Source organism: Phragmites australis, chromosome 5 (genome assembly GCF_958298935.1).
Source record: "Phragmites australis chromosome 5, lpPhrAust1.1, whole genome shotgun sequence".
Taxonomy (NCBI): domain Eukaryota; kingdom Viridiplantae; phylum Streptophyta; class Magnoliopsida; order Poales; family Poaceae; genus Phragmites; species Phragmites australis.
Window position 1 is genome coordinate 12,936,929 of NC_084925.1, and position 15,650 is coordinate 12,952,578.

General features: G+C 46.0%; 1 protein-coding gene and 1 long non-coding RNA gene across 2 annotated transcripts; both read right to left on the minus strand.

The window, feature by feature from the left end:
* Positions 1-279: 279 nt before the first annotated feature.
* Positions 280-2,433, minus strand: LOC133918800 (uncharacterized). The gene is made up of 3 exons (XR_009909839.1): positions 1,797-2,433; positions 1,056-1,283; positions 280-875 (listed from the first exon to the last, which is right to left on the minus strand). It is a non-coding gene; the product is annotated as an uncharacterized LOC133918800 (long non-coding RNA).
* A 564-nt stretch (positions 2,434-2,997) lies between these two features.
* Positions 2,998-14,840, minus strand: LOC133918801 (L-gulonolactone oxidase 3-like). The gene is made up of 2 exons (XM_062362873.1): positions 14,073-14,840; positions 2,998-4,201 (listed from the first exon to the last, which is right to left on the minus strand). Exons 1-2 carry the CDS (start codon positions 14,745-14,747, stop codon positions 3,125-3,127), a joined length of 1,752 nt encoding a protein of 583 aa, XP_062218857.1. The 5' UTR covers positions 14,748-14,840; the 3' UTR covers positions 2,998-3,124.
* Positions 14,841-15,650: the final 810 nt, after the last annotated feature.

Here is a 15,650-nt window from a genome sequence, read left to right on the forward strand (position 1 = left end):
AATAACTCCACTCGATAGCTTTTTCCACTATCAGCGGTCAACCATCTAAAATAGCTCCTTGGTGCTCTAAGGTGGATGCATGGCCGCATCTTTAGTTAGCTTCCTATTCTGCACTCCTTGTTGGAAGGCTTGAATCACTGAGTAATCAATAATCTAAAAAATTGTGTTCCTGATATTATTGATCCTCTTGATAAACTACCGGAGAGTTTCATTGCTCTCCTGGCAAAGGCGATGCAGATCGTCTTCCTTCTCAGGACGCTCATAAGTTCCTTACACTACAAGGAGAACACCCCTTTAGCAACGAATGTATGCGTTACTAGAAGCCCTATTATGCGTTGGTACGGGCTATACCAACACATGTAGTATCCGTTGCAGGAGGGGGCGTTGCAAGGGTCTATTGCAACGCATATATATGTGTTGGTAAGAGGTGCAAGTAAGTGTTGCAAGCTAGCAACGGTTATATTAATGTTTCACCAACGCATATATATGTTGCTATCTAGAACAAGCACAATACTGTTTAGATAAACAGTATATAGATTTTAGTTATTTTCTGGACTTCAGATTCCTCATGGACTAAGAAAACAATAATAGAAAACAAACCCACATGTCATGAGAGCTCTCAAAAGAATTTTTATTAACAATTTAGTATCATACATTGTACATATATTGATACACTTGTTATCGTAGCTCAGCCGACTGAGCTGAAACCATCCACTAAACAATGCATACTTTTTCCCCAAAACAATAAAAAAAACATGGTCGATCTTCGGCTGTCATCAGCCATACAGCATATTTAATTTAACAAGATCTGACTTCTTCGGGTACCCATCTGCATCTCTATCTTTTGAACCGTGCATAAAGTGTTGATCAATCATCTGTAAATGCGATTTGCATATTATATGTGAGGAAACAGCGACAAGAATGACATATTGCGCTATAAGTCTGTATATTGTAGATAAGCAGGCAGTTTTTCCATCAAATTTAAAATGAAATATTGTAAAGAATATTTGTACTCTGATAGTCTGATTCAAACATAAATGAAAGAGTTCTCGCACCTGATCATTTCCCTGTATTTTACATTACATAAGGCATCTTCCCAAAGCAGAATGTTACAAGCCATAGCTTCGATCTGTTAAGCATCGGCATTTTTTCATGCAGACCCATCTGAAACTGAAGCTCCACCAAAATTACAGTGGTTCCTTATACTTCACTAACAATGGTAGTATGGAAAGGAGAACACCACAATGTCTGAATGTCTCCGGTCCAATGTTCTCGTACTTTAACTGAAAGAAAAAGATAATCTTAGTAATTAGTTGCGATGATCTACACTAGAAATCATTCTCATTTGCAGATTGGAAATTAAAAATTATTATCTCCGAGGTATTTGTGCAAGCATGTCATGTAAAGTGTATGGTACAAAAGACTTTGCTCCATTATCGAGAGAACAATGCCCTTGAACTAGAGCTTCAAGTTTCCTGTGTATATATTGTCAGTAAACGTGAAGGAAATAACTTAACTTTACCATGATAGCTCTAGCAATTAATTAGAATTTTTATGATTCAGAAGGTAAAGAAATAACAGTGCATATGCTGTGCAAGACTAGGAAACTTGCAAGGCTGGAACCTGAAAGTTTTCAATGAGTTCATACAAATGTAAGATAGACTTTACATAAATAAATTTCCTCCTGAAAGCATATTTCTTAGGTTCAAGATGACACTTTACAATCTCCAGAGCATGATATTGAAAATATTTAAGAAGCACTGAATGCTAAAGCGGTGTAATTAAAAAATTTGTACCTCAGAGAAGCATTGTATCGAACATGTGGTGGGCAGGTCTTAAATCTCGTCCATCTGTGCTGAGTATTTTCACGAACAGATTGGTGGTAGGCAAATTATTGTACTAATCAAACAAATCAAGCAGAGGAGGGGAGGAAGGATGTAACCTTGAAGAGCATGGGAACAACGTCGTGTTGCTATCAGAGTGCGACATAGCAGACGAGGAGGCCATCACGGATGGCTGTCGTCATGCTAGATTGGGTCTCCGCAGGCCACCGCGCAGAAGGCAGAAATTGTGGCAACAAATGTGATTTCCGAAATTCATTCACCAATCCATATGCACATGTAGAGGAGGGGAGGGGTAATACCTCAGGCATGGTCGTGTTCAAAGGCGAGGTGCATGCGTCCGGCAGGGTGGAGGGAATCGCACGGGGGCGTTGATTGGAGAAGGGTTGCTACGAGGGAAACGACGGCAACGTCCATCAGATCCTGCCGCTGCTTGCCCTGTGCTCAACGCCGCTAGATCTGAAGGACCTGGCTATGGGGTAGCGCGGCGCCTACGGGAGGAAGATGGTGTCGCAGATAGGAAGCGAGGGGCGGGCAGCGTGGAGAATGGTGAATCCCTAATCTATCGACTACCCGCAGGAGGAGTTAACCGCAGGCCTTGCGTTCGTGGGCTGGCTGGGAAGTTATATTATGCGATGTACAGGTAGCAACGAATCCAAATTCCGTTGTTAGACATCCGTTGCGAGAGAGAGGTTCATGTTGCAGTGTTAGAAGTTGTACAAGAAAATACCACACAAGTGTTCCAATGAGTAGACCAATTTTACTAGCAAATTAGTCAGTTATGAATGGGCATAGGTAATTTGCTATCACCTTCTTATCCTTTCCAACCGACTTGGATAGCTATTATATGGATCTAGAGAAATTCTAATGGATATTTTTATCCATCGTGCTTCTCCAACATATCAAGTTGAAATCTATCCGGTTAGCGTACAGGTAAGAGATCAATGTGAAAACCTAACACTTGATAGCCACCGCGGTGCTTCTCTCCTGTAGTGACCTCTGCACCCCCACCCCACCCTTCACAGGGAAGGGATATGGGCAGGCTGGGCTGCTCGGCCAAGTGGGCCTAGCTGCAGCCCAGTTGGCCTGAGGGTTTCTAGCCCATTTTTTTTTCATTTTCCTTTCCAATTTCACTGGAATTTCTTTATTTCAAATTTGATTTCATTTCAAACTCTAATTTCAACCGGAAAACCCCATAAATTCCAACATGATGTATACCTCGTAGCACTTGAATACAGAGATCTATTATCCGCACGGCCCACAGCTTCAGCGTTGGCAAAGTTTCAGAGATCTTGCGACACCAAGTCCCTGCAGACCCTGGCCTCTGTAAACACAAGCCCCGGCCTGCAGTAGTACCCCTGGCTGGGGCTGCAATGCCTGTCCTCCGAGCACACGCACCGGCCGTCGAGTGCGCACCCGTCGCCCTTGCTCAGCTCCACCCCGCCGACGACCTCGTCAGACCACAGGCTGTCGAACAGCCCCCGCGGGTCCAGCTGCCGCTTCGCCCTGGCGAACGCACCCCACCGCGGGTACTTCCCCTGCACACCGGCGAACGCCACCATCCGGTTCTTGGCCCAGTGCGGCCTCGCGCCGTGCTTGACGAACGCCAGCTGCTCCACCTCCTCCCACACGTCCTGGCTCAGCCGCGGCGTCGCCGGGTTGGACGCGCGGTAGTAGTTGAAGTCCACCACCACGGAGTCCTCGTGCTGGCCGAGGTATGCCGCCGAAGCCCTCACGAACCGGACCAGGATACCGTTGTAGACGTCCACGCCGCAGAGCTTATCCGGCCCGGCCAGGTCGCGCAGGCGCTTGACGTCGAGAATGAAGTCCCGGAACCTTGCCGGCGAGAAGAACGCTGTGCTCTCGTAGAAGAACAGGCCGTGGAACCTGGGGTCCCACGCGCACGCGCTGAGCAGATCGGCCGCCGGCGAGCGCGAGCAAGAACCCGACGTCTGCATCTTTCCCTGGAAACCCACGACGGGGTAGCCCGAGAAAAGCAAGGCGTTGTTCTTCAGCCCGTTGCCGACCAGCCGCTTCGCCGCGATCTCCGCCGCCGCCATCGTGCACTTGCCCCTGACATTCTTGGACCGCTCCAGTGATGTCTCCAGGGCTCTGATCCCGGCGGAGACCACGATGGACGTGGACTGGAAGCCGATGAAGTCGTTGCCGCCGTCGCCGGACGCGTTGAGTGGAGCGCGGTCGTCGACACGGTACACAGCCGTGTGCTGGGACGGGTACCAGGCGATGTCGGCGAACTCGTGGCGCGCCGCGTGGGCGGCGAAGTCGTCCTGGAAGGTGGAGTCGTCCCTGTAGTCGTAGGTGATGCTCCTCTTGAACCTCGGCTCCAGTGACAGCGTGATCTGCAAACACCTCGGTTTGAATATGAATGGCACATTGAAGATTGGAGCAAAAAAAGCTCGAAAAATTCGCCTAAAAAAATGGTTACAGTTTCGCTAGTAAACATGCAGTATCCCAAAAGAACTCCATCCGTTCTAGAATGGTTACAATTTAGACAATTCGCTGAGCTTAATTTGCAACTTTTTGCCATATATGTTAGTGTAGTTACATATCTATATATGACAGTATAAATGTACTTTTGTGCAGTAAATCTACTAAGTAATGCCATTTCATTCATCATAAACATGTAATGCCATTTCTTCTGGTTTTGGTTTTTGACTTAACACAGTTCAAAAGTAAAGAGAGACAACTGAATATTTTTTTTTTGACCATGACAACTGAATATATTTTTTTTGACGACGACAACTGAATATTTGCAGGGAGGGTAAATGAATAAAAACTCACAAGGGTTTGGGTCGATTTCAATCTTTTAATTCCCCCTCTATCCAATCGTCTATGACAATTTGCCAAATATACATTGGAATTAAAGCACTAAAAACCAATCTCACATCAATATCAAAAGAGAACAAACAAAAAACAAATGCACTTCTGAAGGAAAGAACAATTTCTAGAATACAAGTTAAACTGATGCTTCTTAAAGACTTTAGACTTCCAGATAGCATCAAAAATTAGGTCAGCTTTCAGATATATGACGCCCGTTTTTCGCAACCCAGCCCACCTTCCCCACGCAGCCCAGCTCGCACCTCCTCCCTCTCTCACACTGACAGCCCAGGTCCACTTATCAGCCCCCTTCTCCCACCTCTCGTCGTGCCGCCCGAAACCACCGGCGCGAACACGTCTCCACTCGCGCCCACGAATTCTGCAACCGCCCGCGTGCGCGCCTTTAAATGCTGCCCAGCCCCGCCGCTCTCTCGTTCGCCCACAACCCCGCCCGCTCCACACCTTTGCAGAGCCGTTGTTGCCGTCGCCGAGCTCCGCAGAGCATCCGCCGCCTCAGCCGAGCTTCCCCCGGCGCATCCGAGGCCGCTGCCAGCACCGCAAGGACCTGAGGAACTCATCCCACCCCTCGGCTCTTCCTCTCCGCCGCCGGAAACACCACCTCGCCGAGCTTCACTAAGCCTCACCGCCACATCACCGTCGCTGGCTTCCTCCGTCGCATTCTGAGGTCGGCTGACCGACTCCTTGGCATTGTAGGATCGTCGGCCAGCTTCCCCGACTCACGGATTTGTCTCTTCGTCACTGTAGCCAAGACTCCATCGAGCTCCGACCCTCGCCGCCACTTCCCTCCGTCGCTGACCACCGCCAAGACCTCGCCAGCCGCCGTGAAGCCCTCGGTGAGACTCCCCGTCGTTATCTCTTTCGATTGCGCCTTATCGTCGAGTTTGGTAGCCCATAGCCCCAGTTCGCGTGTCGCCAGTGATGCTCCGACCATGCTCACGACAGCACTGCCGTTTCCTGTCGCCGCCGGCCACCCGTTTCCCCCCAACCACTCTAGGCCATCCGATCCCAGATCTGTGGCTGAGATTGCGTACCCCTTCGGGTGTGTAACCGGTCGACCATGGACTAGTGGACCCAGTCCACAGCGCTGGTCCACATCCTAGTCAGCAACCGCGTGGCGCCACGTCACCCCCTTTGTACAACGCGGCAAGCCACGTCAGCATGACACAATAATTAGGTTTTCAATTAAAAAAATAAATCCTTAAATCTCTGAAATTAGGTAATTTTACATATAGGCCCCAAACTTTTCAGTTTTCACAAAAGACCCTTTTAAGCCCTTATAATTTTACTTTTAGCCCGCTATAGTTTTATTTATTTACATATAGGTCCCTGAAATTTTACAAATAAGTCCCTAAAACTTTCTATTTTTACAAATTAGCCCTTGTTTTTTTTCAGAAAAGCCCCTGTAGCTTAAAACCCTCATAACTTTTTCATACGAGCTCCGTTTTAGGCCATTGCTGCGCTCCCGTGATCGTAGCAGCGAGTACTATCCGGTTAGTAAATCTTTTTTTTAGTGCCTTGCTACTGTTTGGTGTACTGTTCTCAGATGCTTGTGCTTGTTTGTTTCCGGTGTGCGCGATTGCAATAGGAGACGAGCAGTTTGTGAACCTGCAGGACCAGACTTTCGAGTAGTTTGAGCAACCCGCGGTTGAAGGCAAGTGTCCTTGATCACATCAATCCCATTGTAGGAAAGTGTATATTTTATTTTTCTAGATGCATGCTTGTTAATATGAATCCCATGCTTAGAGTTTATTAGTATTTTTTGTGATTATTCTTGCTATTTGTGTTCTAGTCTATGTGTCAAGGGTATAAATGCTTAGTCGTGTTGTCAAGTTGGGTGGGTTAAATGTTAATCTGAATAATAGTCTATGCAACATGAACCGGTTTAGGTAACCTTTTGTAGCAACATGGATCATAGGGATCCAGGAAGGTTGGTTTGGTTGGTATGGCTGCTGTGTGCACATTGAAAATGTGCGAGCATCTACCTTGGATCCTAAGGACCGGTTTGTGAAGCCTGTTACCCAGCATAATAGCGCAACCACGAGGCTTATATGGGTACGGCCTGACTAATTAATTAGATATTCTCCTTATTCTGTACGCACCAATAGGCTATTGAGTGGCATAAGAGGGGGTCTCTGCAGTGGATGAAATCCCTGTTAGCGGTGAAACCTTAGTGGGTGTATATGGATTTGGAGGCATTTTGTAAAGGCCTTGTAGTGAGACCCCGGCTCTGCACTTTGGAAGTGTGAAACAAAATAGGAATCACGACTCATGGGTAAAGTGTGCAAACTCTGCAGAGTATAAAACTGATCGATCAGCCGTGCTCACGGTCAAGGGCGAGCTTGAACTTCTTCATGATTAGTGAGGGATCTTGGATGGTTGGTTTTGGGTAGTCGGGTGGTATCCTGATGAGTTGGTAGCTGGATATGGAATATCTAGTGAGTCTGGTAGTCGAATGGAATCTAATGAGCTGTTCCTTTAATGTTGGTGTCATCATACATAGTAAATATGATTGCTATATATCTTGAGTCCTAGTTTAGTTTGGCATAGTTGCAGTAAACCTGAGTCAAGCCTTTCTTGGCTTAAGCCTTCATGTCATGTTTTCCCGCACTTGTTGACCACCCCATGTCCTCACACTTGCCTTCTCCCAACCTTTTTGATGCTGCTTAGAAGGTGATGACTTTGTGGACATCTCGGTCGATGGAGTTGAGTTCTAGGAGAAAGAAGATTTTGATTTGAAGACCATGTTGTAGACTGGCACTCCCCCGAACAACACCTGTAGTTGGATGGAAGATCCGCTATCGCTGGAAGTTATCGTAGTGTTTTCTTTAAGACCTATGGGTCCTTTTGTAGGGAATTTTATCATTATGTCATGACACTGTTATATTATCACTTATGAAGTCACCGCATGTATGAAAATTTGATCCTGACATACATGTGGAATGCATCTGGTTTGTTCTCTTGAAAACCGGGTGTGACAGAGGTGGTATCAGAGACGTGTTGACCATAGGACGCAAACCTAACTAGAAATGGTCATTATTAAGGACATATCTCTGTCAAAAAGTAGTTTCTGATAATCTTTTACTCTACCAGTGTCGTTTCTGTTCTCCTTTCTATTGCTGATGTTTATAAAATCTTTGTAAAAATATAAATCTTTGTAAAATGGTTACTGACTACTCTCTCTTTTTCAAAATTTTAGATGGCCCGCACGAAGCAGACACCCTGCAAGCAGGTTGGAGGCTTCGTTCCTGCTAGAGCTCCCATAGAGGCTACTTGGGCGTTCTAGCCACCCGTGGAGTTTCACTCTTCTGGATTGCAGGCGAGGGAGTTCCCTTGCAAGCTTTGTACGATTCTCAAGGGTCTGGGCTATCAGGAGGCCCCGATCTACAAGGGAATCAAGACCCCGCTCAGTGGCCATGTATACGCTTGGATGGTGGAGGTAATCATCTTTGAGAAGCGTCCAGACGACGATGGCCACAGAGTGCGTAGGACCCATTCAGCCCTCGCACCGAGAGACTTTTGCAGCCGAGATCTGTGACGCAGCTTGCCAGACACTTTTAGTCATCTACGCATAGTACCATGGCACTATTCAGACTACGCAGTATAACTTCTACCCACAACGTAAGAGTGGCAGCTTGGAGGTCATCTTTGCTGGTACCAAGAGGGAGGGAGACGCCAGACTGGTGGAGCAGGTTCACCCCACGGACACCTTGACTCAGGAGCTGGACGGAGCCCTTGACGAGTTACACGACATGCACCTGAGGCTCGCCGAGCAGAGGAGAGGATTCGCACCCTTCAGGCGATGATGACTGATGTCTCAGAGGAGGAACCAGAGGTTTGGCCCGAGCCATAGTTGCCCTGCTCTCCCTCCTGCAAGAAGCTCCGCCTTGACTCCGCTCTGTGTGTTGCACCGCAGGACCTTTCAGAGGATGGTGATAGTTCTTGAACTAGCAGTTTTTCCCTAGTAGCAGCTTAGCGTCGTTTAGAGTTGTTTGTTTCATGATTGTAATGGACATGTTTGTTTTCGATGCTGTGAACTTGGGTGTTAGGTTTTCTTTGTGTGTGTCGATGCGATGGGGAAGTTTGTCTTTCATAGTTGTATCCGTCCTCAATCTATATATATTAGTTTATGAGTTCTTCGTTATGCTTCATCTGTCATGGCCTTGTTCTCGTATCCCAATCTCATATTCTTGCAACTGTCAGATGGTGAACACGAGGAATGTGAACAATGCTGGCGCCAACAGGAACAACGCTGAAGGCGGTAACCCCAATGTTCACCCCCAGGACGACAACCTGGACACATTTCCCTCATGGAACAGGCGAACCAACTGGAACTCTGTGGACCCAGTGCAGATGATGGCCGTGCAGACTCAAATTCTACAGGGACTGGTGTAGGCCGTGGCAAGACTTCAACAGGCACCCCCAGCTCATCAGGCACCACCACCGCCACCGCAAATGCAGCCGCAGAACAAGCTAAAGGACTTCCTAAGCACCAAGCCACCCACTTTTGCACAGGCAGTCAAGCCAATGGATGCTAACGAGTGGCTCAAGACAATTGAAAGCAAGCTGCAGATTTCTCAGTGCACCGGCAGGGAAAGAGTCCTCTTCGCTTCTCACCAGCTAGTAGGAGCAGCTTCAGATTGGTGGGTAGCTTACACTGCAGCCCATGATGACCCCAAGAGATTACCTGGAGAGAATTCAAGGACAGTTTCCGCAAGCACCACGTGCCAATAAGGAAAGGGAAACTGAAACAGAAAGAGTTTCTTGGATTAAAGCAAGGTCCCATGCCAGTGCGTGAAACCTTACCAAATTCACCCAACTATCCCGCTATGCCCTCGGAGATATGGATACGGATGAAAAGAAACAAGACTGTTTCTTGGAAGGTTTGAACTCTGGACTTCAGTACTCCTCTCAGCCAATGAGTACCCGAGCTTCCAGAAGCTTGTTGATAGTGCCTTCATTCTGGAGAAGAAGAAGCAGAATTTAGGAGAAGAATGCAAGCGAATGATGCAGGGTCAGTCCTCAGGCAGCAACACCCGTCCCTGCTTCAACCCACCCCCCACAGGATAGGTGTACCGTCAAGCAGGCTAGAACCAGCAACAGAGGACAACCAACCAGACATCAGGATCTTTCAGTTAGCCAACGCAACAGCATCCCCAGCAGCAGCAGTGTTTCAACTACCAAGCCCCATGCCTAGTGAACCAAAACCGGCAACAGCAGGGTCATACTGGCCAGGGATCCAGTACCATTGGCCCGTACTTCAGCTGTGGGAACTTTGGGCACCTTACCAATAATATCCCAAGAAGCAGCAGGGTCAGACCAACAACCAGTAGCAGAATTGCCCCGGAGGTCAGCCACAGCAACAGCGTCGTCAGAACTTCATGAGTGGGCGAGTCAACCACGTTGCAGCAGAGGATGCCCAAGACGCCCCGGATATGGTACTTGGTACGTTTCCCGCCAACTCTCACCATGCTATAGTTTTATTCGATTCCAGAGTAACACATTCCTTTATTTCAACTAAGTTTGTAGAAAAGCATAATCTGCCGATAGCCATAATGAAAAATCGATTGGTAATTAGTTCTCTAGATAAGCCTTGCTATAAACGGGGTAGAATTCCATGCAAACCTTATCGTCTTGAAATCTAAAGGGATAGATATCATTTGGGAATGGATTTGTTGGCTATATTCGATGGAGTGATAGGATGTGCCATCAAGACAGTTTATTTGACACATACATGTGGCACCAAGGTGGAGTTCAAAGCCACAAATAGAATCAAGAAGAATATAAAATTTAACCATGCTAAGGCAGTAGAGGAAGTCAGAGTAGTCAGCGAGTTCCCATATGTCTTCCACAAAAAATTGCCAGGTATGCCACCAGACCGAGACATTGAGTTCGTTATTGAATTAGTACCTGCCACTGCTCCCATATATAAGGGACCGTACCGAATGGATGCCGATCAGTTGGCTGAGCTCAAGGAGGAAATCCAAGAGCTATTAGAGAAGGGGTTTATTCGCCCTAGCACCTCGCCATGGGGAGCCCTGGTATTGTTTGTGCCAAAGAAAGATGGAACTCAAAGAATGTGCATCGATTATCGTGCACTTAATGAGGTGACCATGAAGAACAAGTACCCCTTGCCTCGCATTGAAGATTTGTTTGATCAGCTAAAAGGAGCATGCGTCTTTTCCAAGATTGATCTTCGGTCATGTTACCATCAGCTGAAGATTCGAGCATCGGACATTCCCAAGATCACTTTTGTCACCCGATATGGTCTGTTTGAGTTTACAATGATGTCTTTTGGATTGACCAACGCCCCAACATACTTCATGTACCGCATGAACAATGTTTTCATGGATTATCTGGACAAGTTTGTGGTTGTGTTCATCAATGATATCCTGGTCTTCTCGAAGGATGAGAAAGAGCACAAGGAGTATTTGAGGATGGTCCTGCAGAAACTCAGGGAGAATCAGTTGTATGCCAAATGAACAAGTATGAGTTTTGGTTGAAAGAAGTCTCTTTTCTAGGTCATATAATCTCAGCAGAGGGAGTATCCATTGACCCCAGCAAAGTGAAGGAGGTCCTAAATTGGAAGCCACCGCATACTGTTTTCATGATATTATTGTCGCTTTATAGAAGGCTTCTTCAGGATCGCCAAGTCAATGACAGAGTTACTGGAGAAAAGAAAGGAATTTAAGTAGACTCCTACTTGTGAGACCAGCTTTAACGAATTAAAGAAGAGATTAACCACCGCCCCAGTGCTAATCATGCCTGACACAGAAGCTGTTCTCGATGTATTGTGATGCCTCGCGCCAAGGTTTGGGATGTGTGCTAATACAAGAAGGCCACATAATACCTTATGCCTCAAGGCAGTTAAGAACTACCCTACTCATGACTTGGAACTTGTCGAAGATTAGTTCCCGACAATATGTCCGTAAATTGACTGGGTACCTTCGAGAGTAGGGATTAATCACGAAGCGAGAAAAAACAATATATACAGGTTCGGACCTCCGATTGTAGTAATACCGTACATCCTATCGGAGTGTTGCTACCTTGTATTGATGATCCCAAGTACAAGCAAGGTGGCTAAGACTATTACAAGGAGTTGATTGGATCTAATCTGTCCTAGGGCTGAAGTCGTCGAGTAACTCACTGTTGTTGCCTTTCGTGTTGCTTATAGTTTTTTTTTCGTTGTTCTCCCCTCTTAGCCTTTCCGCCTTATACAGGGGTGAGGTACCGACTCCTATCCAGCCATAGTCGATAGGGAGTTGCCTTCCTTGACATCCAAGTAGATAGATCTATTTTGAATACATGTCATATTAGTTTAAGTAACCAATCTAAACCTTCTCGGTATGTACTTCCTTGATTCTGGGTGTATCAAGTACCGCTGATTCGGTTCCGTAATATCTGGAGTTGCCGAATATATGTCGTATATATCTTGTCTATATATGATGTACTCCTTATCCGTATATACCCTATAGTTAGATATTCGACAGAACTAGCTCCTATAGTTCATACACTCAAGATTTGGAGATATTACCTGATAGGGCAGAGATGCGAGATCTTCTCAGATCATAAAAGTCTGAAGTATATCTTCACTTAACCTAATCTCAACCTCAGACAGCGTAGATGGCTAGAACTTATCAAGGATTACAATTTGGAAATCAACTACCATCCAGGAAAAGCAGATGTAGTGGCAGTTGCTCTGAGCAGAAATACCTATGTTAGTATGATGACTATACAAGAAAGATAACCTGGACTATATAAAGAGTTTAAGAAGCTTAATTTGGGCATTGTGATTAGCACGGATGTAGTTATAATGAAAGTGGATTCTACATTGGAGCAGGTGTGCAATTTTCAGAGGATCTCATGCAGAAGCTGGAACAATCAGCCTCCGAAGCTTAGTACGATGGGAAAATAAAAATAGCTAATCCATTCGAAACATAGAACGATATGTACTACTAATAAACTTGATTAGCTTGATGGATCAATATACAAGCAAATATATCTTTGCATCGCGTGATCCTCATACTCCTGTCATGTTCTACCTGTCGTTTTGGACATCACCCACTGCGAACCGCAGTAGATACTAGATCTTAGTTTTCCACAATATATTTGAAGCTGATTTATACCAATGCGTTCTAGACACAATCGTGGGGGCTATTTTCTGCCCATTCAGGTTGCTGTGATCTGGCAGAACTTGATTAGAGCAAAACTTCATCATGAGACTCTTATGGCATTTTTTGGAATGCAAGACCCATGGTCCCGGTTTGAGAAACCACACAATACAGGCAAGCACATGGTGGCCCTTTTCTCCGATCCTTTTTTCAAAATTTTGCTATTGTAATCAAATGAGCTAAGTACTCCACTACTCCTCTGATATTTTTAATTTTGCTAGAGATTGGATCAATCAGTGAAGACAAGCTTATTTATTCCTGTTCTATACTCGGACACAATGTAGCTATTCTTGGTAACAAGTGAAGGAGAGGAGAAGTGAAGATGAGAAATTGGGTAAGCGAAATAGTCTGAAAATGAAACCATCATGTCATGATACTATGGATCGATCAACCAAACCAATCCGTCACAGAAACATTTTACAGCAAACTGTTAAGAGTAAGATAAACATGTTCATAAAATGCCTGCGGATTGACCAGAAACAGAGATGAACCCATCGGTCCATAACATGTTTTACATCTTTTGTAGGGCCATGTTTTCTCAAAGGAGGGCACTACAAAAAGACAAATATGGCCGACGCCTTTGCTGAACTTAATTCTCAGCAACCACATAGCTCACATGTTAGGTAATAACCAAATTCTATAGGATGAAATATTTGTTAAGCTAATTAATATCGTCTATTGTGAGTTGCTAAAAGTAGAGTTCCTTTATTTCAGGCTTTCTCATCTATCATTTCTGGAATATATTTCAACTATGGTTTCTAATGTAAGAAATCCAAACAAATCTTAACATTTATAAAGCATGGAGGGAAGCGTCTGCATAGTTGTTTATGCTTTTCTTGACTTTTTTTTTTTGCTTTGTAATTTATTGCATAGGATATCGATAATTTCCTTCGTAACTCATGAAAATGGTTCTTATCATGGACCCGAATTTACTAAGTTGTACATTCTTATGCTTTGTTTAAATATTTTTAATTTGTACTTTTTCAATAGGCTTAAAAGTTGACAATATTGTCTTCTCAAACACAAACCACTACGGAAGTGTCATCATAGCTCTCTCCTCTGACAGGCCTCAGATACAGGCCTATCGAAACCTTACTTCAAAGCTCAAACAAGTCAAAATATGAAACAAAGAACTTAAACTATTTTAAATTTGAAACAATCATGTCCTTAAATCCTCAAGATATGATGACATTTGATCACTAACCTTAGAGACGACCCCAAGCAGGCCAAGGGAGACGAGAGCAGCGGGGAAGAGATCGTCGCCTTTCTGCAGCTCCAGGACCCTGGCCCAGCCGTCAGCCTCCCCGGCGGGCACGACGAGCCTGAGCCCCACCACGTAATCGTGCACGGCACCGCCGCGGCCCCACCACGAGCTGCCGTGGGACCCCGTGCTCACCAGCCCCGCGATGCTCACGCCATCCCAGTATGGCGCCGCCGTCAGGCTCAGCTCGCGCGCCTCCGCCGCGTCGATGACGGCCCGCAGCGGCGCGCCGGCGTCCGCGGTAACCGTCCGCCCCGCCGCATCCACTTCGACGCCGGCCAGCCTCGCCGTGCTGATGAGCAGGGTGCCGTTCCCGCCGCCGCCGCCGCCGGGGCAGGCCAGCTTCGGGATGGTGTGCGCGAAGCCGCTGACGACCTTGACGCGGGCGCTGTTGGCGCTGGCGCGCGCAACGGCCGCGACCACGTCCTGCTCGGACGCTGGGTACGCGACGGCGGACACGGGGCAGTCGGCGCGGTCGCTGGACCACGCGCCGTAGGCGTTCGAGAGCACGCAGCCCGCGCCGCCATCGCCGCAGCGCACCGGCGGGCGCGGCGGCAGCGCGAGCGCCGGCCCCGGGACAAGGGAGGAGAGCAGGAGTAGGAGAAAGGTAACAATCATTTTCTTTTTGTTTTCATATATGGGTGCGCCTTTGCTTGGCTTGATGTGTTCTAGTTGGAGGAGGCTCTGCTTTTGTTCTGTTTCGGGCTTTCGGCTGCTCTGTCTGTCAAGCGACGCAAGATCCGCAAGAGGTCCCTTTAAAGGGTTTGGCCAACAGAGGAAGGTATTTCTTTTCTAAAAAAGAAACAAATTGTAGCACTTTACTGACCTCGGTTCACCCGCAGACATATAAGTGGGCCTGACGGTCGTCTGTATGGAATGCTTTTGGATATCAACCATTAAAATTCAGAAGCAATAGCTAAAGAACTAGAAAATACAGAAGGATTTTGATAAAAACGAATTAAAGTCTGTGAAGCCCGTTTGTTTGCTGCGGTCTGGCCCATCTCCTGCTTTCGAAGCCCAGTCGATTATCTTTAATGTGCTCTTAAGTTTTGGTTGGAGTTCCCTCTTATTTTTTCGCTGCTGTTTAAAAATTTTAGTATCTATTTCAATAAAGTTGTTTCGTTTAATATAGAATTGTATATCACTTATTATATTATCACATATATGATGAAATTGATTCTAGTATACATGTGAAATATATCTGATTTTTTTTAAAAAAAAACAGACAAAACAAAATCCAAAGGACTTATCTATCACTGTTCTATCATTTTAGTTCCGTTTATTATATTAGTAATTGATCAGAAAAAGTCCTCAATTTCGCTCTATGGCCTAGAAAATCCCGCTCTAATTAGAAAAAAATAGCGTCGTTGGTTTTGGTGAGTCCGAGTTATACCAAAGGAGATTAATTGGATCTATCATGAAAACAATCAACTGACGCAATTACAAATAAGGCATGTAAGCTAGCCGAATCCTCACGATACACGTACCAATAAGTGCAGTGCATATATTCTTATCATGTCC